The 26823-nt window shown below is 46.4% G+C and overlaps 1 protein-coding gene across 3 annotated transcripts in view; it reads left to right on the forward strand.

Annotated features, from left to right (window-relative positions):
- DENND5B (DENN domain containing 5B) overlaps window positions 1-26823 on the forward strand; it is a 123415-nt gene that overhangs the window by 55830 nt on the left and 40762 nt on the right. For all 3 annotated transcript variants that reach the window (XM_063928939.1, XM_063928937.1, XM_063928938.1), the window contains 5 exons: window positions 5999-6108; window positions 7384-8050; window positions 10160-10347; window positions 18513-19049; window positions 24933-25164. In XM_063928939.1, coding sequence (XP_063785009.1) covers window positions 5999-6108; window positions 7384-8050; window positions 10160-10347; window positions 18513-19049; window positions 24933-25164 — 1734 coding nt within the window. The remainder of the gene's footprint in view (window positions 1-5998; window positions 6109-7383; window positions 8051-10159; window positions 10348-18512; window positions 19050-24932; window positions 25165-26823) is intronic.

The raw sequence follows: 26823 nt of genomic DNA on the forward strand, positions 1-26823 counted from the left end.
TAAGCAGACTATTGCTCGTTGGATTTGTAGTACAATTCAGCTTGCACATACTGTGGCAGGCCTGCCACAGCCAAAATCTGTCAATGCCCATTCCACAAGGAAGGTGGGCTCATCTTGGGCGGCTGCCCGAGAGGTCTCGGCTTTACAACTTTGCCGAGCAGCTACTTGGTCAGGGGCAAACACGTTTGCAAAATTCTACAAATTTGATACCCTGGCTGAGGAGGACCTGGAGTTCTCTCATTCAGTGCTGCAGAGTCATCCGCACTCTCCCGCCCGTTTGGGAGCTTTGGTATAATCCCCATGGTCCTTACGGAGTTCCCAGCATCCACTAGGACGTTAGAGAAAATAAGAATTTACTCACCGGTAATTCTATTTCTCGTAGTCCGTAGTGGATGCTGGGCGCCCATCCCAAGTGCGGTTTATCTGCAATACTTGTACATAGTTATTGTTAACTAAATCGGGTTATTGTTGAGCCATCTGTTGAGAGGCTCTATTGTTTCATACTGTTAACTGTGTTTCATATCACGAGTTGTACGGTGTGATTGGTGTGGCTGGTATGAGTCTTACCCGGGATTCAAAATCCTTCCTTATTGTGTACGCTCGTCCGGGCACAGTACCTAACTGAGGCTTGGAGGAGGGTCATAGTGGGAGGAGCCAGTGCACACCAGGTAGTCTAAGATCTTTCTAGAGTGCCCAGCCTCCTTCGGAGCCCGCTATTCCCCATGGTCCTTACGGAGTTCCCAGCATCCACTACGGACTACGAGAAATAGAATTACCGGTGAGTAAATTCTTATTTTCCCCATGAAACTTGCAAGTCAAGTCATAAAGTTCTCTGTTTTTTCATGTTTTATAAAACTGTAAACTTGGGTTATAATTTTTTATGTTTTCTGCTTTTAAGGGGCCCGGTTTTATATTTTATCCAAAGGATATTTTGCATAGATACAAGAAAGTGACCACACCTGGCGCCACCATACACCAACAACAAATGAAATAACTTACTTAAATATCAACCAATTGGAATGGATAGCCTCTTTTATAGTGGGAGTTATTAGTGGAGTACAAAAATCCACCCTTCTCAGAGAGGTAACAAATCTGTAGGACTAAACATAAAAAAACATAGTGCAACCAATTTTTTAAGGTGAAGTGAAGAAGATATTTTTATTGGTTCAACTCACATAGATATGAGTCAGTCAAGCATATCATCCACCATATGACGAGGATCCTCAATCCCCGCAGATGTCCTGATAGGCTGGGGACTCAGAGGGAGAAAAATATAGTGCAATACTGCTTCACCATACAAATCGGTTTATTCTGACAAAAACACACTTACATTAAACAAAAAAATTAAAAGCATCATGCTTCTGAGGAAGGTCTGAGTACCGAAAGCGCGCTTAAGCATAAGGCTCTAACCATCTGGATCCCGCACAGGTGACCAAACGCAGCTGGCTCTGTTTGTGAAGTGGTGTTCCAGTATCCCATTTGGGTGATATGCTTTTAATTTTTTTGTTTAATGTAAGTGTGTTTTTGTCAGAATAAACCGATTTGTATGGTGAAGCAGTATTGCACTATATTTTTCTCCCTCTGAGTCCCCAGCCTATCAGGACATCTGCGGGGATTGAGGATCCACGTCATATGGTGGATGATATGCTTGACTGACTCATATCTATGTGAGTTGAACCAATAAAAATATCTTCTTCACTTCACCTTAAAAAATTGGTTGCACTATGTTTTTTTATTTTTAGTCCTACAGATTTGTTACCTCTCTGAGAGGGGTGGATTTTTGTACTCCACTAATAACTCCCACTATAAAAGAGGCTATCCATTCCAATTGGTTGATATTTAAGTAAGTTATTTCATTTGTTGTTGGTGTATGGTGGCGCCAGGTGTGGTCACTTTCTTGTATCTATTGTCCTATATTGGGGTCTTGGTGAAGGCCCTTTGTACCATACAGGCTGCCTCTATACCTATAAGCGCAGATCAAAATCACCGACTCTATCACTGTTCTAGGATATTTTGCATAGTCCATTGTGCATTCTAGGGATATTCAATTAGCCGTGGTAATTTACAGCAGCCAATTCACCCGCCCTGGGCTATCCAATTTGGCCCGAGGAAAACACACCGGACCGGGAACTTATCCTGGATCCTTATGTGTGTTCTCCCGAAAACTTGTAATTTTTCATGTGCAAAAAATGTGGAATAATTGGATTATCCCTGGGGGGGGGGGGGAATCTTAGAATATGATTAAAACAATTAGCGAAACCCCAGTTATTTTGCACCTGAAAAATTACCACAGATAATTGAATATCCCCCTCTGTATGTTGTAAAAAGAACTCAGTTGGGGAGCATAAGTCCATTGCCTGTCAGATACTTTTCAAAACTTCTATAATGAGCACAACACTATATATAATATTTCTCCAGTGAAACGCGTCAGCCCTTCTTAAAGCTGGTCACACATGTTTCTTCCCTGTTGCGCTGCCCATTCTTTTGGAGTCACAGGGGCCAGTATAGCAATATGTATTACTAGCATTACATGCATATATGAACAGCAAATCCATGGCAGCTACTGACTCTTAAGATGCTGCCCTGTTTTTTTTGTTGAGGGTCAATTCATGTTGAGTGGTCCAGCCCTGGTTGCTTGACCATTTTTTTGGGTGGCGTATGACATTTTTTACTGTTGCGGACCTTTGGGGTAAATGCAATATATCAGCTCAGAAAAGTCATAGAAAACTGGGATAAAAAACAAACAAACATTTTCAGCACATTTCAAGTTCCATTTTTTGTCATATAACTATTTCCCTACCTCACTTCTTTATGACTGAAATTCAAAATGGCCAAAGTTAAATGTCAGTAAAAAAAAAAAAAAAAAAAAAGGCTATTTTGGGATTTTATTTCTGTGGGAAGGAATAAAATTTCAGAGCTGTAATTTTGTCTGCGGATAGTTATATACTCAGTGATTTTCCAAACAAATGTTGAGTTATATAACTTGTCAACTTTTTTTATTAGAGCACTTTGAAATTGCTTGTTTTCCCATTTTCACCTAAATTGACCTTAGAGTACCTGTGATGGAGGACCTAAAAAAAATTCAAATTCACAGCATGCACAGGTCTCTGTGAGGGGTACCTGTAAAAACAATAAAATGTGTAGTTTGATATTCCATTTTTTTATTGTCCTTTTTTTTTCCATTTCAAAAAATGGGAAAAATGCCATGATACAAAAATATCCGCCATCTTAATATAACGGTAAACAAACAAAGTAATGGTGGTTTCTCACTACTAACTTACAAAGGGTCAACACTCGCAAAGAATGGAAAAAAAAAATGGTTAAGCAACCAGTTAATTTAATTCTGGACCATTTGGTATAGATTGACCCGTGAATTAAAGGAGTTTGAATGAGTTTTGAATTGACAAAGAAAAAATGTTCTCTACACAACAACTTTCCCAAATAACGCCAATATTAATTGATAGTTACACACAGACACTGTTACAAAGGATTTGACAGTACTGTAGTAGTATTACTACTATCTTCTTTTAGACCAGTCTTATGAGAATATAATAAATTAAAGTTGAGTTTTTTCCTACATAGGCCCAATTTCTGTTAGTTTAAAGTTTTTAATATCCCACTATTCCTGTAAGGCACAGTGTGTAGTAGATCTTGGTAGAAAGTAATCTATGGTAATGTCTTATGTGCTTTGCAATTTACACCTCATTATGTGGCAAACACTGTAATGCGATTCCAGTTCTCTTCTCTTAGACCTTATGGGGTATATTCAATTAAAGTCTGATCCATTCTGACATGTATTTGTCGGAATGGATCCGACAACCCCTATTCAATCCCATCTTAATTCGACTTTTTCAAGTCGAATTTAGATGGGATGCAGAGGAGGCGAGGGGAGCCGCGGGGAGACCAGCGGGGGAACAGCCGGCGGGCATACAGGGAAGATCAGCGCTGCAGCAGGATGTCACTCAGCCGCCCGACCTCATGGCAGCTTCCACCCGGCTCCAGCAGCGTGCTGGAGCCGGATGGAAGCTGAGTGACATCCAGCTGCAGCACTACTGTAGCGCTGATCTCCCCTGTATGCCCGCCGGCTGTCCCCCCCGTCTCCCTGCGGCTCCCCCGCCTCGCCTCCTCTGGGTCCGGATCTCAGTCCGACATCATTTTGATGTCGGACTGAGATGGTCGAAAAGGGGGCCAAAACCGACACAAGCATGTGGATCGACAGCTATTCCGCTGATCCACGTTCTTTTCGACAAGTCGAATTCATCGACTTGTCGAAAAATTTAAGGAAATATTGAATAGGTCGAATCAGGATTCGACCTTAAAAAGTCGAAAACTGCCGTCTTTTCGACAGACGGCAGTTTTCTACTTCATTTGAATATACCTATGGCTACATGGCCAATTTCTAGTCGCACAATTGTTTTGAAAATAATTGTACATTAGTGAGGTTTAATCTTTGTCTAGTTTGATTAACTTTAAATAGTTTAAGATTTCTGTTTTAATGTCTCCATGTGCTTCAGGCAATTATTCCCGTCCTTGGAGCTTAATGGGCCATTAATTGCGGGTCCCTATTATGTCCAGGAAATGCTTATTTATTAATTTTATCTATTATTATTATCATCATTATTATATCATTATTTAATTATTATTCTTATGTAATTATTATTATTATTCTATCGTAATTTAATTATTATAATTTTAATGTAATTATTATTATTATTTAATTATATCATTTTGGGATGATAATTTCCTTGTTTTATATTATTTTTTACTTGAATTAAATTACAATATTTTTCTTAAGAGATTGTCATCCTGTATAATTGCACAACTTGAAATCAGCCATGAAGCCACATAACTAGTGATGCTGTAGGAAGACAAATACATTACTTTGCATCTTTTTTTTGTTGTGACTATTGCATCTATAAAACCCCTCATAGACAGACAAGATAGCCGTTGCAGCAGCGCGTTCCGTGCACAGCTAGTGTATTGCAACATTGTTTTATTTAGATAATAAATGAAATGTAGTGTTTAACGTATAATTTGTTGCCATACCTGGGTGTAAGGGAATATATGCTGCTCAGGGTCTCTTGTGTACAAATATCTCACACCTCCACTTGTATCCCTGTGAGAGCTGGCCTGGAGCCCAGAACTGAGCTATGAGGCCGCGAGTATGAACAGGCCGCTCTGCAGAATCTCCACAGCGAAGGCTTTCCCCTGGGTGTAAAATGTGTCTGTAAGAGACATTCAAAATCTGTCCATATATACCAAATTATTTTCACACAGTGGTGGAGGGGTGAGCTTAATGCAGGGACCACATACGCTGCAATATTTGCCCCTTAATATAATAAAAATCTATTGGAACCTTGCGGTAATGTTGTTAACGCTAGGCAGCAAGCTACCTCAGAAGGCCAATGTCTGTGTGTGGACTTTTATTCTGAGGTCCTGTAGCGATCCGGCCGCTCAGTGCAGATGCCATTTGACCAGGACTCGTGTGGATGCATAGGGCTGTTGGGCTGAGGAGCATGATTGTACAGGGAGCGGCCATCTTGAAAGACCTAACTATAGGTTTTAACCCTCACAATGTGGCTGGTGTGTCTATACATGTGCATGTCCAGTTAATTTAGATGCGTGTCAACGTTCACTTCATATATAGATATTTGTTATGATAATACCTCAATCTATACGTTACAGATTATGATCCATTTGTTGTCAACTATTTTGTGCGCACAATTACCTCTGCAAAAGTAACTGTGTTGTATATTGGAAATTCTCCTGACACTAAGTGGCTCCAAACAGCGCAGTGGCTCTCTTGTGAGGAAAATAAATAGTTAACGGCATAATGTAGTATATTTTACACTAAATTTCACTGAAAATTCTAATTAATTGACTGGGAAAGACAAACAATGTAGTTAGTTTAAACACTGCGTGATCTTCCAATGAATTATGTATTCGATTGCGTTAGAGACCATTACAAAATGTAAAACCTTCCATTGTGTGATCCCAGGTGAGCACTTTGATCAGAGTCCCGTCAGAAGAACATTCAAGTCCAAAGTGCTGGCTCACTATCCGCAGAATGTGGAGTGGAACCCCTTTGACCAAGATGCAGTCAACATGGTAAGGCCTGGAATGGACCGCACAGGGACCCTGTTATGTAATTAATTCCATTTTTATTATATTTTCCACAGGTGGAAGAAGGGAAGACTGAGCAGTGTCTGAAACAGCAAAAATCAGAAATTGTGATCTCCATGGGAACATCTGTCTGCTAAATCCCCTTAGGCATAGGCCTGGCCAACTTGTGGCTCTCCAGCCGTTGTGGGACTACACATCCCAGCATGCCCTGCCACAGTTTTGCTATTAGGGAATGCTAAAACGGTGGCAGGGCATGCTGGGATGTGTAGTTTCACAACAGCTGGAAAGCCACAGTTGACCGTTTGAGTACACACCTTGAAGGCAGCCATTTTGTGGAGAGAGCCAGTATTCAATCTAGCAGTTTACTAGGCAACATATTGGTTCAGCCCACAAAATGGCTACCTCCACTATTTCTAGAAGGTGCCACTAGTGATGCATACTTCATGTAGATGGCATTAGAGAGCCCATCACTAATAGCACTTGACATAGTGGCCTCATAGTAAAGACTTTCCACAGGAAATTAAATCCTTGTCAACTCTTATAGGCGATGGTCTCATCACCTGTATCCCGTGGCCAGTGATGGCCTTCCCCCAGCCCCACATATACCTTCTATAGACATTATAGACCTAGAAGGTTCTGCCCTGACTTTACCGCAGAGCTTTTATCCTGAGATGTGTAGTCAATTAAGTTTGTCGTCATGTGTTGACTGAGGCAGTTTCAATTATCGCAGTGATTTTAATGCAGCTAATTATAGCCTCTACAAATGTAACCGTCGCTCTGTAAAACACATTTCCATTGAGGCCAAGAAGTTAGAATACGCAGCAGAATTAATCTCCTTAACGTATTCCATTCTGATGAGTGTTTTGCCTCTGGTAATTGTTATGTGAAGTGAAACCTAAAACATTACCTGACAACATCATTACATGGCGCTCTTAGAACAGGAAGAAAAGGGATCGTTGTAATGTCTCGGCTATGGGTGGCACTAGGCGCTCATTATATTATAGGGTAGCAGCGGACTTTCACATGTCCGTTCTTTACCGTTTACATGAACACTGCACTACCACCTAGGGAAACTATTTTATGACTGTGCCCCTAACCGGAGCTCCAAAGGCCGCTAGACCAGCAAATCCATGAATCTACTATTACTGAGTTATCGGCCTACTACGGCTGCTCTACGTTGCATCCTTTCTGCATTATAATGTTAATGTCCATATACGTTGTCCAAAACCTATTTTATTGCCATGCTTTTGGTTTTCACAGCTCTGCATGCCCAAAGGACTGTCCTTCAGGACCCAGACGGACAACCGGGACCCCCAGTTCCATTCATTCATCATCACTAGAGAAGACGGCTCTAGAACATACGGGTTCGTCCTCACGTTTTTCGAAGAGGTGACCAGCAAGCAGATCTGCACCGCCATGCAGACCCTGTATCAGATGCACAACGCGGAGCAGTGCAATAGTGTATACGCCTCGTCCTCCTGCAGCATGGACTCCTTAGCCAGCAGCATGGATGATGGCGATGCCACCTCTCTAGCCAAGCTCCAGAGATATAACTCTTACGATATCAGCAGGGACACGCTCTACGTTTCTAAATGCATTTGTCTCATAACGCCCCTCCCGTTCATGCAGCCCTGCAGGAAGTTCCTAACTCAGCTCTACAAAGCCGTCACATCTCCTCAGCCTCCGCCGTTACCTCTGGAAAGTTACATCCATAACGTTCTTTACGAAGTCCCTCTGCCACCACCGGGGAGGTCACTCAAATTCCATGGTGTCTACGAACCTATTGTTTGTCAGAGACCGGGGCCTAACGAGCTCCCTCTGTCTGACTACCCTCTGAGAGAGGCCTTTGAGTTACTGGGACTGGAGAACCTAGTCCAGCTGTTTACTTGTGTTTTACTGGAGATGCAGATTCTGCTGTACTCACAAGGTAAGTCCACGGTAGAGAGAGAGAGAGAGACATAATAAACAATATTAATGTGAATGCAGCCTATTGCTTAACCAGTATCACTGAGGTGTGAGGTAGGGACCTTCACTGATGTCACTACTTCCTGGTAAATTATTAAACACAAGGGCAGCAGTTTGTTTTGTTGGTTAAACTGATTTTCACCCTGCAAATTCACTAATAGCGGGTAACCTCAGTGAGGCACAGACTGCCTTGTGCCTCAGTGGTGTCACTATTTCCGAGGGAATTGAGAGGCTGCATTCTCACGAAGCCTGAAGCACTCTGTATACAGACAACAGGTATCCTCTATTGTTGGATGTGTTTCCAGTTTGGGATTAGGAAGTGGGGGAATTCTGCTGTGAGGGTGTAATGTCCGCGTGGGGCTCAGTGACACAGCATTGTATGACATTACTGCATGTCTGCCCAGGACTTTACACCACAGGGCAGTCTGACCTGACTCCATTGATTACTTTGAAAGCTATCCGTGAGATTGGCTCCCTATGCAATACAGTAATCAGAGGAGCAGCAAGTTTCACACATGGGGATCTATTCATGTAGCAGTGAAAAGTGTGGAGAAGTGAGCCAGTGGAGAAGTTGCCCATGGCAACCAATCAGCATTGGTGTAACATTTATTCTTTGCATACTATACAGTTGTACGGAGCAGCTGATTGGTTGCCATGGGCAACTTCTCCACGGGCTCACTTCTCCACTCTTTTCACTGCTTCATGAATAGACCCCTTATTCCTTATTGTAGGGAACAGAGAGCTCTAAGCATCACCAGGTGGGTAGACCGAGGCCATCGTCTCTGTAACTTATCGCACCTGTCCTCCGTGGAGAGGTTTGGGTCACAGACAGAATTCCTGGACTAGTGTCAGGGCAGCTATATAATAATCAATGCTCATCTCCTGTGACTTGGCCATTTATCCCCAGTCTTGCAGTGCTCGTTGGTAGGGCAGCCTGTAATGCATCATATTAGGAGTGAGGTGATCTGGTAAGAGGCAGTGACTTTACCATTTATGTTATTGAGGACAGGGCTCGTGGTGTGAGGAGGGGAGTGGAGACGGCAGGAAACCAGACTGAGAGTTATATGCCGGGTACACGTCAGCCAATACGTCATCTGATCAGGCGGATCTGAGCGTCATAATCGTACACATCCGTCTGGTGTGTACCTATGATTGCGCGCTCCCCCCACTGGCCTCGGGGTCTTTTTGACGACCCAGCGGTATGTTCCAGGATGTGGCCACTGCGCTACGTTATAAATATATCAATATATCGCGCTGTTGTCCCATCAGACATAATTCGGGATCGTCTGATGTATACACAGCCATATATTTTGAAGGAACGGGGACGCCCAGCAGCACAGAGTATATCAGGAGATGAGTGATGTGTCCGTGAGGACAGGGCTGCATGTGACAGGGGCAGTGACGTGATGTGAGGAGGGGAATGGAGGCAGCAGGAAGCCACAGACTGAGAGTTATATAGTGGGAGGAGCAGGGTCCCCAGCAGCACAGAGTATATCAGGAGATGAGGGATGTGTCAGTGAGGACAGGACTACATGTGACATGGGCAGTGACATGATGTGAGGAGGGTAATGGAGGCAGCAGGAAGCCACAGACTGAGAGTTATATAGTGGGAGGAGCAGGGCCCCCAGCAGCACAGAGTATATCAGGAGATGAGGGATGTGTCAGTGAGGACAGGGCTGCATGTGACAGGGGCAGTGACATGATGTGAGGAGGAGAATGGAGGCAGAAGGAAGCCACAGACTGAGAGTTATATAGTGGGAGGAGCAGGGTCCCCAGCAGCTTTGAGTAGTAATATCCAGCTTCCGTTGAACTGATGCTGGAATATTGCAGTTTCACATGTGCCTCTATATGAAACAAAGTTCATACATCCAGTTTGTTCTCTCCTGAGTGTGCTTTGTTTTTTTTTTTTGTGACACTGCCCACTGGGTGCCCTTAAAATATTTTATGGTTTGTTAAATATAATGACTCAGTGGTTTAGTGCTGTGTATAAAGGTGTTTGTTCTGTTTCTTTATACTTTCTTATGTTACATTTGCCCCTGTTTTTATTTCCCCTTTTATCCACCCCATCCAGACTACCAGCGGCTGATGAGTGTAGCGGAAGGCGTCACGTCGCTCCTTTTCCCGTTTCAGTGGCAGCATGTGTACGTCCCCATCCTGCCCGCCTCGCTGCTGCACTTCCTGGACGCACCAGTGCCGTACCTCATGGGCCTTCAGTCCAAAGAAGGGACAGACCGCTCCAAACTGGAACTCCCGCAGGAGGTAAATGTGATGGCGCGTGTCCTAGGGATATTCCATTTATTATTCACTTGTCTGCTGACGTTAGGTACAGAAATATTAAATATTGGCTGTAGACTGGCACCGTAGTGGTAAACAGTATAGTTTCAACTTCGTGAGTATTTGTATGGTATATAATAGTGTTATGTAGGGTTCATTATATTTTGTCGACATTCATCATGTCAACACTGATGAAATGTTGACATGATTAGAATATCAACCAAACATTGTGTCTTAGTGTTGCACTCACTTGTATGGGAGCGGGGCTCTGGCGGTCAGCTGATTGTGACTTCCCCCCTAGTGCCTAACCCTTACAGTCCCCTCCCCTGGTACCTTACCCTGGTCCTCCCCCTTCCTGGTGCCAAACCCTGCCCCGTCCCCCCCTCTCCTGGTGCCTAACCTTAACCTCCCGTCCTGTAGCCTAGCCATAACCTCCCGTCCTGTAGCCTAGCCATAACCTCCCGTCCTGTAGCCTAGCCATAACCTCCCGTCCTGTAGCCTAGCCATAACCTCCCGTCCTGTAGCCTAGCCATAACCTCCCGTCCTGTAGCCTAGCCATAACCTCCCGTCCTGTAGCCTTACCTTAACCTCCTCTCCTGTAGCCTAGCCATAACCTCCCGTCCTGTAGCCTAGCCATAACCTCCCGTCCTGTAGCCTTACCTTAACCTCCCCTCCTGTAGCCTAACCTTAACCTCCCGTCGCCTTACCTTAACTTTCCCTCCTGTAGCCTAACCTTAACCTTCCCTCCTGTAGCCTTACCTTAACCTCCCCTCCTGTAGCCTAACCTTAACTTTCCCTCCTGTAGCCTAACCTTAACCTTCCCTCCTGTAGCCTTACCTTAACCTCCCGTCCTGTAGCCTTACCTTAACCTCCCGTCCTGTAGCCTTACCTTAACCTTCCCTCCTGTAGCCTAACCTTAACCTTCCCTCCTGTAGCCTAACCTTAACCTTCCCTCCTGTAGCCTTACCTTAACCTCCCGTCCTGTAGCCTTACCTTAACCTCCCGTCCTGTAGCCTTACCTTAACCTTCCCTCCTGTAGCCTAACCTTAACCTTCCCTCCTGTAGCCTAACCTTAACCTTCCCTCCTGTAGCCTTACCTTAACCTCCCGTCCTGTAGCCTAACCTTAACCTCCCGTCCTGTAGCCTAACCTTAACCTCCCGTCCTGTAGCCTAACCTTAACCTCCCGTCCTGTAGCCTAACCTTAACCTCCCGTCCTGTAGCCTAACCTTAACCTCCCGTCCTGTAGCCTAACCTTAACCTTCCCTCCTGTAGCCTTTACCTTAACCTTCCCTCCTGTAGCCTTACCTTAACCTCCCGTCCTGTAGCCTTACCTTAACCTCCCCTCCTGTAGCATAACTTTAACCTCCTAAATGGCGGTAACACCACTGAGGCTGCAGCTGCCCACAAGTGCATATCCTAGTGAACAGTACCGATCCTTATTCTCCTGGCCAATATCTACTGTACAGTTCCTTCTGTTCCTATACACCAGTCTCCAGTACAGATTCTTCTCCTGGCCAATGTCTCCAGGGCCCGTCCTTCTGCTCCTATCCCCTAGTCTCTGTGACCCGTCCTTCTGCTCCTATACCCTAGTCTCTGTGACCCGTCCTTCTGTTCCTATCCCCTAGTCTCTGTGACCCGTCCTTCTGTTCCTATCCCCTAGTCTCTGTGACCCGTCCTTCTGTTCTTATCACCTAGTCTCTGTGACCCGTCCTTCCGCTCCTATACCCTAGTCTCTGTGACCCGTCCTTCTGTTCCTATACCCTAGTCTCTGTGACCCGTCCTTCTGTTCCTATATCCTTGTCTCTGTGACCCGTCCTTCTGTTCCTATCCCCTAGTCTCTGTGACCCGTCCTTCTGTTCCTATCCCCTAGTCTCTGTGACCCGTCCTTCTGTTCCTATATCCTAGTCTCTGTGACCCGTCCTTCTGTTCCTATCCCCTAGTCTCTGTGACCCGTCCTTCTGTTCTTATCACCTAGTCTCTGTGACCCGTCCTTCCGCTCCTATACCCTAGTCTCTGTGACCCGTCCTTCTGTTCCTATACCCTAGTCTCTGTGACCCGTCCTTCTGTTCCTATATCCTTGTCTCTGTGACCCGTCCTTCTGTTCCTATCCCCTAGTCTCTGTGACCCGTCCTTCTGTTCCTATCCCCTAGTCTCTGTGACCCGTCCTTCTGTTCCTATATCCTAGTCTCTGTGACCCGTCCTTCTGTTCCTATCCCCTAGTCTCTGTGACCCGTCCTTCTGTTCCTATATCCTAGTCTCTGTGACCCGTCCTTCTGTTCCTATCCCCTAGTCTCTGTGACCCGTCCTTCTGTTCCTATACCCTAGTCTCTGTGACCCGTCCTTCTGTTCTTATCACCTAGTCTCTGTGACCCATCCTTCTGTTCCTATACCCTACTCTCTGTGACCCGTCCTCCTGTTACTATACCCTGGTCTCCAGGACCTGTCCTCCTGCTCCTATACCCTAGTCTCCAGGACCTGTCCTCCTGCTCCTATACCCTAGTCTCTGTGACCCGTCCTTCTGTTCCTATACCCTACTCTCTGTGACCCGTCCTCCTGTTACTATACCCTAGTCTCTGTGACCCATCCTCCTGTTACTATACCCTAGTCTCTGTGACCCGTCCTTCTGTTCCTATACCCTAGTCTCTGTGACCCGTCCTTCTGCTCCTATACCCTAGTCTCTGTGACCCGTCCTTCTGTTCTTATCACCTAGTCTCTGTGACCTGTCCTTCTGTTCCTATACCCTAGTCTCTGTGACCCGTCCTTCTGTTCTTATCACCTAGTCTCTGTGACCCGTCCTTCTGTTCTTATCACCTAGTCTCTGTGACCCGTCCTTCTGTTCCTATACCCTACTCTCTGTGACCCGTCCTCCTGTTCCTATACCCTGGTCTCCAGGACCTGTCCTCCTGCTCCTATACCCTAGTCTCTGTGACCCGTCCTTCTGTTCTTATCACCTAGTCTCTGTGACCCGTCCTTCTGTTCTTATCACCTAGTCTCTGTGACCCGTCCTCCTGTTCCTATACCCTGGTCTCCAGGACCTGTCCTTCTGTTCCTATACCCTAGTCTCTGTGACCTGTGCCTCTGCTCCTATACCCTAGTCTCCGTGACCTGTCCTCCTGTTCCTATACCCTAGTCTCTGTGACCCGTCCTCCTGTTCCTATACCCTAGTCTCTGTGACCCGTCCTTCTGTTCCTATCCCCTAGTCTCTGTGACCCGTCCTTCTGTTCCTATACCCTGGTCTCCAGGACCTGTCCTCCTGTTCCTATACCCTAGTCTCTTTGACCCGTCCAAAGGTCCCTTAACCCTAGTCTCTAGGACCCGTCCACATGTTCATATACCTTGGTCTCCAGGACCTGTCCTCCTGTTCCTATACCCTAGTCTCTGTGACCCGTCCTCCTGTTCCTATACCCTAGTCTCTGTGACCCGATCTCCTGTTCCTATACCCTAGTCTCTGTGACCCGATCTCCTGTTCCTATACCCTAGTCTCTAGGACCTGTCCACATGTTCATATACCCTAGTGCAGGAGGATACATGGTTTATCAAGTCAAGTACAAACCCAACTTGGTTTGGAAAGCGTTACGGTCTCTTTTTGTATGCTCCATTAAGAACCATATGTTTGTGCCAGACCAAAACGGTCATGTACCAGTCACTGGGGTTTATAACTATTACTTGCACATTAAGAACAACTGAAGATGAGATTTGAGCTTTGATGATTCATAGCGGGTGGAAGAAAGTCTTATTGGCCAAACAGTTGTTGCTTAGTACCTGTGATATAAGCGCTTCCAGCCGTGACGGGGCCAAGGTGCACCTTCCTTTCCCCTGACCTCTCCCCTACTTAATGTATCAGTCTGTGAGTCAGTGCAGTAAAAGCCAGATGGGACTTTGCACTTACAGGGGAAATGGTGAGATGTACTAAGGCCTTGGAGAGTGACAAAGTTCCAACCAATCAGCTCCTAACTACCATGTTACAGGATGTGTTTGAAAAGTGACAGGAGCTGATTGGCTGGTAGTAAATCTCTCCAAGGCTTAGTACATCTGCCCCTAAGTATTACTGCTGTGTGCTTCAATATTTTATACATTATTTCCACCCACAACGTTGGTGATCATGGAGATATAATATTACTTTCTACCCACCGTGCTCTGTCCAGCACTGCTTACCTAACTAACGTGGGTGTTGTCAGTGCCCCTCCCCCACTGAGCTTCCCAGTCATTTCAATGAGAGTAGACAGGGGAGGGGCGTTGACAACCTGCGTGTTGTGAAATAGGTCTGCCTTCGGTGGGAGAAGTATAGCACCACACCACGGGAGCGTTGGGAGATTTTCCTGATGCAAAGCCTGTATGCAGTGCCACCTAGCCTTCCTCACTGGGAACAGGCTGGTGTGTGTGTGTGTGTGTGTGTGTGTGTGTGTGGCACTTTCTCTATAGGTATAACACCGGAGGATTAAGTGTAAATCCCAGTGAGGAGCAGTAATGCAGCGAGAGTAAAAAGGATCAGGGTGTCTGAGGCTATAGCTTACACATTGCCTGGTATAATTAGAAGGAATCCCACCCAGGCAGTGGGTCTCCTGCTTACGTCGTGTGTTGTACAGCAGAGCGGCTGTTGTGTAGTCCCGGGTTATGTCAGCACAGGATGAGTCATTAGCACTAGCCGCTGTGCTGGGGGATGATGCATGCATACAGTGTGCCCATTATGCAACAGACCTCTCATTGGTATTCTTGTGCGGATTGTGATTGGCTCCGTCGGACGGTCATCCCTGCTCGCTGCCAGTTCCACACTGAGTCTTCAAGTTGTAGCTTTTTGCATGGTCTGATATGCATTACAGGATGGGGAGTATTAAAGGAACAGTACAGCGCAAAGTATTTCATTCCGCATTTATGATTTTGGTGCATAGTGACGTGATAGCAGGGGTGTAGCTATAACGGGTTCGGCCCATACTGCTCACCCTGCACCCGTTGGCTATACTTACCTTTCCAGCGCCGCTGCAAAATCACTGGAATAAAGTGGTAGTGCCAATTTCCTGGAGGTATGCGCAATAGACAAATCACCGGGAAAGTGGCGCCGATGCCATCTTCCCAGAGAGATGCACAGTACACTCTGGCACAGTGCAGTCGCAATAAGCTGAATGTTGGTTCAGCCCACAAAATGGCCGCCTCCATGACTGTGACTGACTGACTGGTTCACGGATGTAAGAACTCAGAACATAACTCAGATTCATGTCCAGCAGCTGAATGTGACTTTGCCGGTGTGTTTTGACCATTGCCAAGAAAGCAATTTTTTAATGAAAGGAAAAAAATAAAAATTTTGAATTAGACGAAGTGCTTATGGGCCGTTTCCCAAGTGTTCTCCCTTCTGCCTAAGCTGCTCCGCCATAGTATAATAGAGCAAACACCGTCGCTTCATCATCCAAGGACATAAACTTCATCAGACACTGTTATATTGTACTTCCTAGTGGGATGAATTGGTAGCGGCTGATTGGGTTAAATATAACAAGTACTTTACCATTCAGGCCAAAGGCCATTCGCACATCGTAGCCCTGAATATAATGCTGTTATGTGCAAGCGATATATTACCAATCATTAGCTATCGTACGTCTGATGTTTGCTAATCTCTAAGTACTGGCTCTAATCACCATTTGCTTTTGAAGGCCGGCGTCACCCCCGGGGCTTTCTCATTCCGAAATCTCTTTTTCACGTTCAGTAATAAGCATGCAGCGTTGAAATTAAAAATGCCTGTGAAGCACGGGGCTGACAGATAAGAGGAAAGCTGTTAGTCCTCGGACACGTGAGCCGCCGTAACCAATGCGCGGCGCTGCTGGCAGGTCGTTTTCTCTGAGCGGAATCTGCTAAAGGACGTGTCTTTTTCTAACAATAACCAAAAGGCATTGATTGAAATAATCACATTAATATTCACTTCCCACGCTCCGTTTGCTGAATCCACCGCCGCCCCAGCTATGAAAGTCCCGCGGCGGACTCTGCGCTCTTCTCATCAAGAAGTTTTCAGAGCCCCAGACCCATCCCCACCCCATTTGGGCCACCAATGTCCCCTCCACCTATGTCTCCCTCTTTAAGCATGTGCTGCCCTATGCTGCAGGGAGAATACGCTTCGCAAAGTTCTGTCTACGCTAGGGGCTTCTCCACCACAGCCCATGGGTAGGTCCATCTCGCAGGTCATGTTTTCAGGATGTCTTTATAATCGTGCGCAGTGAGTTTTGCTGGATCGGTATTTACCCCACACTCTTCCAAAGACAGGATTGGAGTTGAGAAGCCCCGGTCTACACTTTTTGCCATATGCTGTACAACCCTGATTGCAGAATTCCCAACCTGTAGATGGTGAGGCCCAAAAGAGGTCATGGATTTGTAGCCCTTGCAGGCTGCTGGAGATACTGGTGGGGCTTCCTAGTTATGTGATTGTTGGTGGGGAGCCTGCAGTGATCTCACGCCCTGGTGATATAAAGGGATGAAAGTTTGTATTTCATCCTGCTGTCAGAACAAGGCGCAAAGGAACATTTATACTTGTGTGCATTGGGGGTAGTTTAGACCTCATCACTAGGCTGCGTTTTTCGCTCAGCGGGCGATCATGTCCAAACTACGTATGCACCGCAATGCGCAGGCGTGTCACACGGGTACAAAGCGGATCGCCGCTCAGCGATGGGTTTCTGCAACGGATCCGTTCGCACGGGTGATCGCAAGTAGATTGACAGGAAGAAGGCGTTTGTCGGTGTCAACGGAACGTTTTCAGGGAGTGTCTGGAAAAACGCAGGCGTGTCCAAGCGCTAGCAGGGAGGGTTCCGGACTTCAATTCCGGTCCTGGACAGGCTGATGTGATCGCAGCGGCTGAGTAAGTCCTGGGCTGTGCAGAGACTGCCCAAGATCTGTTTGTACAGCTCTGCTACACGTGTTTGCACACTTGCACAGCGAAAATTCACTCCCCCGTAGGCGGCGGCGACTCTGATCGCAGCAGTGCAAAACCCGCTTGCTAGCGATCAGGTCTGAATTAGACTCAATGTGTTATCTTATACACAGATGGCTGCTAGGATGTATACTATATATTATTTCTGTGAAATAATGGATCAGCGTAAGCCGTGTGAGATCACATGTAACAGACGTGTTCTGTGGGCAGCCTGAAAACCTTTCCCCAGCAGAAAGAGATCCGCTGCGGTTTATTGGCCTCTGAGCTGTACATAAAGTTAGGGATGTTCTCTTGTAGTTAAATGTACAATGCATTATTAATGAGGCCGGCAGATGGGTGACCTGCAGGGTACAGCCCCGTTGTATAATCACCGTTTGTTTACTGCGTGATAAGGTCTATTTGGGATTTGTTCTTCTGTATATAATAGAGCAACGTTGCCTAATTATTTATTTATTAGCAATTTCTTTATATGGCGCAGAACATTCCATTGCGCTTTACAATTGGGCTCATTATAGACTTAGCTACGTGTTAGATCGAGTACTACATCAAGGTTATGGTTGAAGTTAAATTAAAGTTACATTTTTATAAACCTTCCAAACAACAGCTGAAGAATCTGCCGGGTTTCCATCCGCTGTGATATTATTCATGTCTATTTCAGTCTTAACATGAAAAATCAGACTCTACCGTAAGTTGTTAGTTGCCTGTTGAGTGGGGAAGTAGCTACAATCTTCCGTACTGTCGACAGAATGATATCGACGGGACAACAGTGTCGGCATTATAATTTGAAACTAGTGTTCATTCTAGCACCCTGCACCTTTCAAAGTCCGTGCAGTTCCTTTTTCCTGCCTGGAGTGTCGCTCTCTGCTGTGGTGCTTCTCAGCACACTCTGATCTGTTACTCAGTGCTGTGATACAGACCTGTGTGTGCTGAGAAGCACCAGAACAGAGTGCGACACCCCTGGCAGGAAAGAGGAACTGCACAGGATTTGAAAGGTGCAGGGTGCTAGAATGAACACTATGAAACAATGATTGTTTACAACCATGTTTACAGTTACAGCACAGTCGCTGGCCCTGATTCAGTTCATTAGCTCTGAATAACAAGTGTCGGCATTGTCCCGTCGACATATTGACTGTTGACGACATGAAGGTAGACCATTCACATAGATCCGGGTTCACGATTCATTTGTGTGGGTTTTGTTGGCGCTTTATTTGCTGATGTCTCGTTCTCCCTTCCTTGTTCCAGGCTAACCTGTGCTTTGTGGATATCGACAACCACTTCATTGAACTACCTGAGGAATTCCCGCAGTTCCCCAACAAACTGGAGTTTATCCAGGAAATCTCTGAGGTCCTCCTGAACTACGGGATACCACCAGAGGGCAACCTACACTGCAGCGAGAGCGCCACCAAGCTGAAGAGCCTGGCGTTGGACGACTACGTCAACGACAAAAAGAACGGAAACATATCCAGCCATAACATTAACATGTATGAGCTGCTCAAGGGCAACGAGACCATGGCTCGCCTGGAGGAAATCACTAAAAGGACAGGGATAAAGATGGAGAAAATCAGCATCAGCATTCCGCTGACGGACACGGAGGATGACCACAAGCTCCAGTGCACAGAGAAGGAACTCAAAGACTACAAGCTCAACGTGCAGATCCGGGAGGTCTTTGCCAACCGGTTCACACAGATGTTTGCCGACTACGAGGTGTTCGTCATTCAGGCCGCACATGACATGGAGTCCTGGCTGACAAACCGAGAGCAAATGCAGAACTTTGACAAAGTAAAGTATAATCTCTGGTCATTTGTCCAGTTCCGTTTTTATTCCACATGATTATTATATTTCCTTCATGTGTGTATAAGCAAATATCTATTTCTATACGTTTAACTTTAAAAGGGGTTTTCCTTCATTGTGTAAGTCTCTTCTCTGTCCTAGAACATTAGTGTCCGACATTGTCCTGAAACCCCGCTGTTAGTTCATTGTAGGTCCGTGCTGTTGAAAAGAGGAGTGCGCTACTGCACAGACACCAGTCTTCCTGTCCTTCCTGCCCTGGGCAGCAATATAAACCTCTCTTATGGCAAAGACATATATATACATGTACAGCTGGGCACTGTACATGTATATAACGAGCCCCCGCCATGTTATTGAAAAATTTGAGTGGGACAGAAGCCCGCCGCCGAGGGGGCGGGGCTTCTTCCTCAGCACTCACCAGCGCCATTTTCTCCACAGCACCGCTGAGAGGAAGCTCCCCGGACTCTCCCCTGCTTGACACACGGTGACAGAGGGTTTTAAAGTAGAGGGGGGGCACATAATTGGCGCATATACACAAAACAGCGCTACTGGGTAAACATACTGTGTTTTTTCCAGGGTCATATAGCGCTGGGGTGTGTGCTGGCATACTCTCTCTCTGTCTTTCCAAACGGCCTGGTGAGGAACCTGTCTTCAGAAAAGAGCTTCCCTGTGTATGTGTGGTGTGTCGGTACGTGTGTGTCGACATGTCTGAGGTTGAAGGCTCACCTAAGGAGGAGGGGGAGTTTATGAATGTTAGGTCTCCGTCGGCAGGGCCGACGCCGGACTGGATGGATATGTGGAATGTTTTAAGTGCAAATGTTAATTTATTGCACAAAAGGCTAGACAAAGCCGAAGCTGGGGCACAGTCAGGGAGTCAACCCATGCCTGTCCCTATGTCGCCGGGACCTTCGGGGTCTCAGAAGCGCCCACTATCCCAAATAGTTGACACAGATACCGACACGGATTCAGACTCCAGTGTCGATTACGATGATACAAAATTACAGCCAAAGGTGGCTAAATGTATTCGATATATGATTATCGCAATAAAAGATGTTTTGCATATCACTGAGGAACCCCCTGTCCCTGACATGAGGGTACACATGTATAAGGGAAAGAAACCTGAGGTCTCCTTTCCCTCCTCACATGAGCTGAACGAATTATGTGAAAAAGCGTGGGAAACTCCAGACAAAAAACTGCAGATTCCCAAAAGGATCCTAACAGCGTATCCTTTCCCGTCGCAGGACAGGATACGGTGGGAATCCTCCCCTAGGGTGGACAAAGCCTTGACGCGCTTATCAAAAAAGATAGCGCTACCATCCCAAGATATGGCTACCCTCAAGGATCCTGCTGACCGCAAGCAGGAGGTTACCTTGAAGTCCATTTACACACATTCTGGTACGTTACTCAGGCCGGCTATTGCGTCGGCCGGGGTTTGTAGTGCTGTAGCAGCATGGACAGATTTCTTATCAGCGGATATTGAGACTCTTGATAAGGATACCATTTTACTGACCCTAGGGCATATAAAAGATGCTGCCTTGTATATGAGGGATGCTCAAAGAGACATTAGTTTACTGGGTTCCAGGATAAACGCTATGTCTATTTCTGCTAGTCGTGTTTTATGGACCCGACAGTGGACTGGTGATGCCGACTCCAAGAGACATATGGAGTTGTTGCCTTACAAGGGTGAGGAATTGTTTGGGGAGGGCCTCTCGGACCTCGTCTCCACGGCTACGGCAGGTAAATCAAATTTTTTGCCATATATTCCCTCACAATCTAAGAAAGCGCCTCATTATCAAATGCAGTCCTTTCGTTCCAATAAAAGCAAGAGAGCACGTGGATCGTCCTTTCTTGCCAGAGGTAAGGGCAGAGGGGGAAAACTGCACAACACAGCTAGTTCCCAGGAACAGAAGTCCTCCCCGGCCTCTACAAAATCCACCGCATGACACTGGGCTCCCCTGAGGGAGTCCGCTCCTGTGGGGGCACGTCTTCGACTGTTCAGCCACGTCTGGGTCCACTCACAGGTGGATCCATGGGCAATAGAAATTGTTTCCCAGGGTTACAAGCTGGAATTCGAAGAGGTGCCTCCTCGCCTGTTTTTCAAATCGTCCCTACGGAAAAAACCCCTGGAAAGGGAGATAGTGTTACATGCGATTCACAAATTGTGTCTTCAACAAGTGGTGGTAGAGGTTCCCCTGCTGCAAAGAGGGAGGGGTACTACTCAACTGTTTGTGGTCCCGAAACCGGACGGTTCGATCAGACCTATTTTAAATTTTAAATCCCTGAACCTTTACTTAAAACGGTTTAAGTTCAAGATGGAATCGCTCAGGGCGGTCATCGCCAGCCTAGAAGGGGGAGATTTTTTGGTATCTCTGGACATAAAGGATGCATACCTGCATGTTCCCATATATCCTCCTCATCAGGCGTACCTGAGATTTGCGGTACAGGATTGTCATTATCAATTTCAGACGTTGCCGTTTGGGCTTTCCACGGCCCCGAGAATTTTCACCAAGGTAATGGCGGAAATGATGGTGCTCCTGCGCAAGCAGGGTGTCACAATTATCCCGTACTTGGACGATCTCCTCATAAAAGCGAGATCACGGGAGAAGTTGCTGAACAGCGTATCACTTTCACTGAAGGTGTTACAGCGACACGGCTGGATTCTCAATATTCCAAAGTCGCAGCTGAATCCTACGACTCGTCTGCCCTTCTTGGGCATGATTCTGGACACAGACCAGAAGAGGGTTTTTCTTCCGACGGAAAAAAGCACAGGAACTCATGACTCTAGTCATGAACCTGTTGAAACCAAAACAAGTGTCAGTACATCATTGCACTCAAGTTCTGGGAAAGATGGTGGCAACATACAAAGCCATTCCATACGGCAGATTCCATGCAAGGACCTTCCAATGGGACCTATTGGACAAATGGTCCGGGTCGCATCTGCAATTGCATCAGCGGATCACCCTGTCCCCCAGGGCCAGAGTATCTCTCCTGTGGTGACTTAACAGTGCTCACCTTCTAGAGGGCCGCAGGTTCGGCATTCAGGACTGGATCCTGGTGACCACGGACGCGAGCCTCCGAGGTTGGGGAGCAGTCACACAGGGAAGAAAATTTCCAAGGACTTTGGTCAAGTCAAGAGACTTGTCTTCACATCAACATCCTGGAACTAAGGGCCATATACAACGCCCTACGTCAAGCGGAGATCTTACTTCGCAATCGACCAGTTCTGATCCAGTCAGACAACATCACCGCAGTAGCTCATGTAAACCGCCAAGGCGGCACAAGGAGCAGAGTGGCAATGGCGGAAGCCACCAGAATTCTTCGCTGGGCGGAGAATCATGTAAGCGATCTGTCAGCAGTGTTCATTCCAGGAGTGGACAACTGGGAAGTAGACTTCCTCAGCAGACACGATCTGCATCCGGGAGAGTGGGGACTTCATCAGGAAGTCTTCGCGCAGATTGCAAGTCGGTGGGGACTACCCCAAATAGACATGATGGCATCCCGTCTCAACAAAAAGCTACAAAGGTATTGCGCCAGGTTAAGAGACCCTCAGGCGGTAGCTGTGGACGCCCTAGTGACACCGTGGGTGTTCCAGTCGGTATATGTGTTTCCTTCTCTTCCTCTCATACCCAAGGTGTTGAGGATAATAAGGAAAAGGGGAGTGAGAACAATTCTCGTTGTTCCAGATTGGCCACGAAGGACCTGGTATCTGGATCTGCAAGAAATGCTCACAGAAGATCCGTGGCCTCTTCCTCTAAGGCAGGACCTGTTACAACAAGGTCCCTGTCTGTTCCAAGACTTACTGCGGCTGCGTTTGACGGCATGGCGGTTGAACGCCGGATCCTAGCGGAAAAGGGTATTCCGGATGATGCCATTCCTACGCTAATAAAGGCTAGGAAGGCAGTGACGTCTAAACATTATCACCGAATATGGCGAAAATATGTTTCTTGGTGTGAGGCCAGGAATGCTCCTAAGGAGGAATTCCATCTAGGCCGTTTTCTTCACTTCCTACAAACTGGAGTGAATTTGGGCCTAACATTAGGCTCCATTAAAGTTCAGATTTCGGCCTTATCCATTTTCTTTCAAAAGGATTTGGCCTCTTTACCTGAAGTACAGACTTTTGTGAAGGGAGTACTGCATATTCAGCCTCCTTTTGTACCTCCGGTGGCGCCTTGGGACCTTAACGTGGTGTTAAGTTTCCTTAAGTCACATTGGTGTGAACCACTGAAAACAGTGGAGTTGAAATATCTCACTTGGAAGGTAGTCATGTTGTTGGCCTTGGCTTCGGCTAGGCGAGTTTCTGAATTGGCGGCTTTATCACATAAAAGCCCCTATCTGGTTTTCCATATGGATAGAGCTGAGTTGCGGACCCGTCCTCAATTCCTACCTAAGGTGGTCTCATCCTTTCATATGAACCAACCTATTGTCGTGCCTGTGGCTACTCGTGACTTGGAGGATTCCGAGTCCCTTAATGTGGTCAGGGCTTTGAAAATTTACGTGGCCAGAACGGCTAGGATCAGAAAAACAGAAGCACTGTTTGTCCTGTATGCAGCCAACAAAGTTGGCGGCCCTGCTTCAAAGCAGACTATTGCTCGCTGGATCTGTAACACGGTCCAGCAGGCGCATTCTACGGCAGGATTGCCGTTGCCAAAATCGGTTAAGGCCCATTCCACTAGGAAGGTGGGCTCGTCTTGGGCGGCTGCCCGAGGGGTCTCGGCACTACAGCTTTGCCGAGCGGCTACTTAGTCAGGTTCAAACTCTTTTGCAAAGTTCTACAAGTTTGATACCCTGGCTGAGGAGGACCTCCTGTTTGCTCAATCGGTGCTGCAGAGTCATCCGCACTCTCCCGCCCGTTTGGGAGCTTTGGTATAATCCCCATGGTCCTTACGGAGTCCCCAGCATCCTCTAGGACGTAAGAGAAAACAAGATTTTAAACCTACCAGTAAATCTTTTTCTCGTAGTCCGTAGAGGATGCTGGGCGCCCGTCCCAAGTGCGGACTACTTCTGCAAGACTTGTATATAGTTTTGCTTACATAAGGGTTATGTTATAGTTTCATCGGTCTTGGACTGATGCTATGTTGGTTTTCATACTGTTAACTGGGTAGTATATCACAAGTTATACGGTGTGATTGGTGTGGCTGGTATGAATCTTGCCCTTGGATTACAAAAATCCTTTCCTTGTACTGACCGTCTCCTCTGGGCACAGTTTCTCTAACTGAAGTCTGGAGGAGGGTCATAGAGGGAGGAGCCAGTGCACACCCAGAGTCAAAGTCTTTCTTAAAGTGCCCATGTCTCCTGCCGAGCCCGTCTATCCCATGGTCCTTACGGAGTCCCAGAGTCCTCTACGGACTACGAGAAAAAGATTTACCGGTAGCTTTAAAATCTTATTTTTACTTATTAAGGTTATATAGGCCCCTTTCTTTTTTATTCTGTGTTACTGCTAGGATATAAGAATAAATGGACGTTTTAATCTCTTGTTGAGTACATTCATTTTATTGGTTATACATTTGTTATGGAACAGCGTTTTTCAACTCCAGTCCATATGGACTCCTGACAGTGCATGTTTTCCAGATCTCCTCCATATCATAAGTGAGATAATTAGCACCACCTGTGGATCTTTTAGAATGTGTCAGCCAGTAATGAGTACACCTGTACATCAACCAGGAGATCTGGAACACCTGTACTGTTGGGGGTTTCTGAAGACCGGAGTTGGGAAACACTGGTAGGAGTCAATGGCACCTCTACAGTCATGAATGGAACATTTACCAAGCTTGTTTGCCAGTCACCATCACAAAACCTTTAAACATCCGTGGAACAGAATTGCCACCGATGTGTTACTGGAATAAAATCTGATTCGGTTTGTTGTTTATATTGTAGGCCTCGTTCCTGTCCGACCAACCTGAGCCCTACCTCCCGTTCCTCTCCCGATTTATCGAGACGCAGATGTTTGCCACATTTATAGATAACAAAATCATGTCTCTATGGGAGGAGAAGGACCCTTTGCTCCGCGTGTTCGATTCCCGCATCGAAAAGATCCGAATGTATAATGTGAGAGCGCCAGCAATCCGGACCTCTACTTACCAGGCATGTTCCACCATAAAAGAGGCCGGTACGTAGCTCATTTTACTCTGTTTCGTACAATGCGTCACCTCAGAAACTAAACTTCATGCTGGTTTCTGTTTTTGCATTACGTGCACAGAATTAAATGCCTATAGTCACCCGTATACAAAGTGATATCCATTTCTGTCACTGAACCTCCCCCTATCTGCGACCTTGGTATTCACAAATATAATGTATCTACAGGGGGCCGTAACATATATCGGAGATATGTTTTGCGGTCACCAGAAGCAACAGGAGAGGGATCTGTAGGATCTTTTCCCATCACTCCCCACTCGCATATGCTTGGTCAGAAGACCGCTGATGTGCAGTAGCGCAGTGGACTACGTGATAATGACCATCGGTCAGGCCGTTGTTATCAGCGGTAAAAAGGTCGCACCTAATAGGATACCCCACTTAGGGGTATATTCAATTGAAGTCGGATCCATTCTGGCATTCATTTGTCGGAATGGATCCGACCTGGTCTATTCAATGCAATCTCAATTTGACTTTAAAAAAAGACGAATTGAGATGCGGGAGCTGAGACGGGGAGAGCCGCGGGCAGACGGGGAGAGCTGCGCTACAGCAGCGTAGCCGGAGGATGTGTCACAGCCGCCGATCACGGCAGCGTCCACCTTGCTCCAGCAAGCGAGGTTTCGCTTGCTGGAGCCGGGTGGACGCTGCTGTGAGCGGCGGCTGTTACCTATCCTCCGGCTACACTGCTCTCCCCCGTCTGCCCGTGGCTCTCCCCCGTCTCTGCTCCCGCATCTCAATTCGACTTTTTTTAAAGTCAAATTGGGATGGTCGATAGGGGGGCCAAAAACCCAGTTTTCGACACAAACACGCGGCTCAGCAGCTATTCCGCCGATCCACGGGTTTTTCGACAAGTCGAATACCTCGACTTGTCAAATAATTTGGGGTTAGATTGAATAGGTCGGAAACCCTTCCTACATAAAAAAGTCGAAAACTGCCTTCTTTTCGACAGACGGCAGCTTTCGACTTCAATTGAATATACCCCTTCGTATCTAACAAAAGTAAATAACCTATAACTGTCAAAATACAATGGAAACCAAAAGACATGACTAGAAGTTAAGCAAAAATCATAAAATCGCAGAGAAATGAGGTGTACACAGGTGAATGGTTAAGCCACAGTGTCAGGAATATGGGTCCTGACCAACAAAATGGCTGCTGTCTCTGCAGCTGACATGCTCCTCAGAGTAAATGCAGAAATACTACTGTGGCTGTTACGGGAATATTTCCCCTGCTGAAAGCTGAATGCGCCGAATAAGACGTTCCTTGTTCTGCATTTACGTGTAATACTTGTGTGGAAATCAGATTATAAGTGAGAAGTGTGCTGTTCCATGAGAAAGCAGCAGATCCGCTGTGGCTTCCAGGGCACTAATCTCCGGCCTGTGATTCCACACAGCTGTAGGCGTCACATACTATCGCTTTCAGTATAGGGCGGAGACACTTGTGTGTGTGTGTGTAATAACTTGTTTAGTCAGATAACCTGTTAGACAGCGGTGTCATTAGAAAGCCTTCGCTGCAGGCCACACTTCTCCATTTTAACTGTTCTGGAAAGTGATTCTTTCTCATTTTATTTGCTCTCCAGAGATTTAACTACACTTGGTATTGAGGTCCCTAGACAAAGAATTGTGTGTTTTTTTTGTGT

The sequence above is a fragment of the Pseudophryne corroboree genome, chromosome 6 (assembly GCF_028390025.1).
Source record: "Pseudophryne corroboree isolate aPseCor3 chromosome 6, aPseCor3.hap2, whole genome shotgun sequence".
Classification (NCBI taxonomy): Eukaryota; Metazoa; Chordata; class Amphibia; order Anura; family Myobatrachidae; genus Pseudophryne; species Pseudophryne corroboree.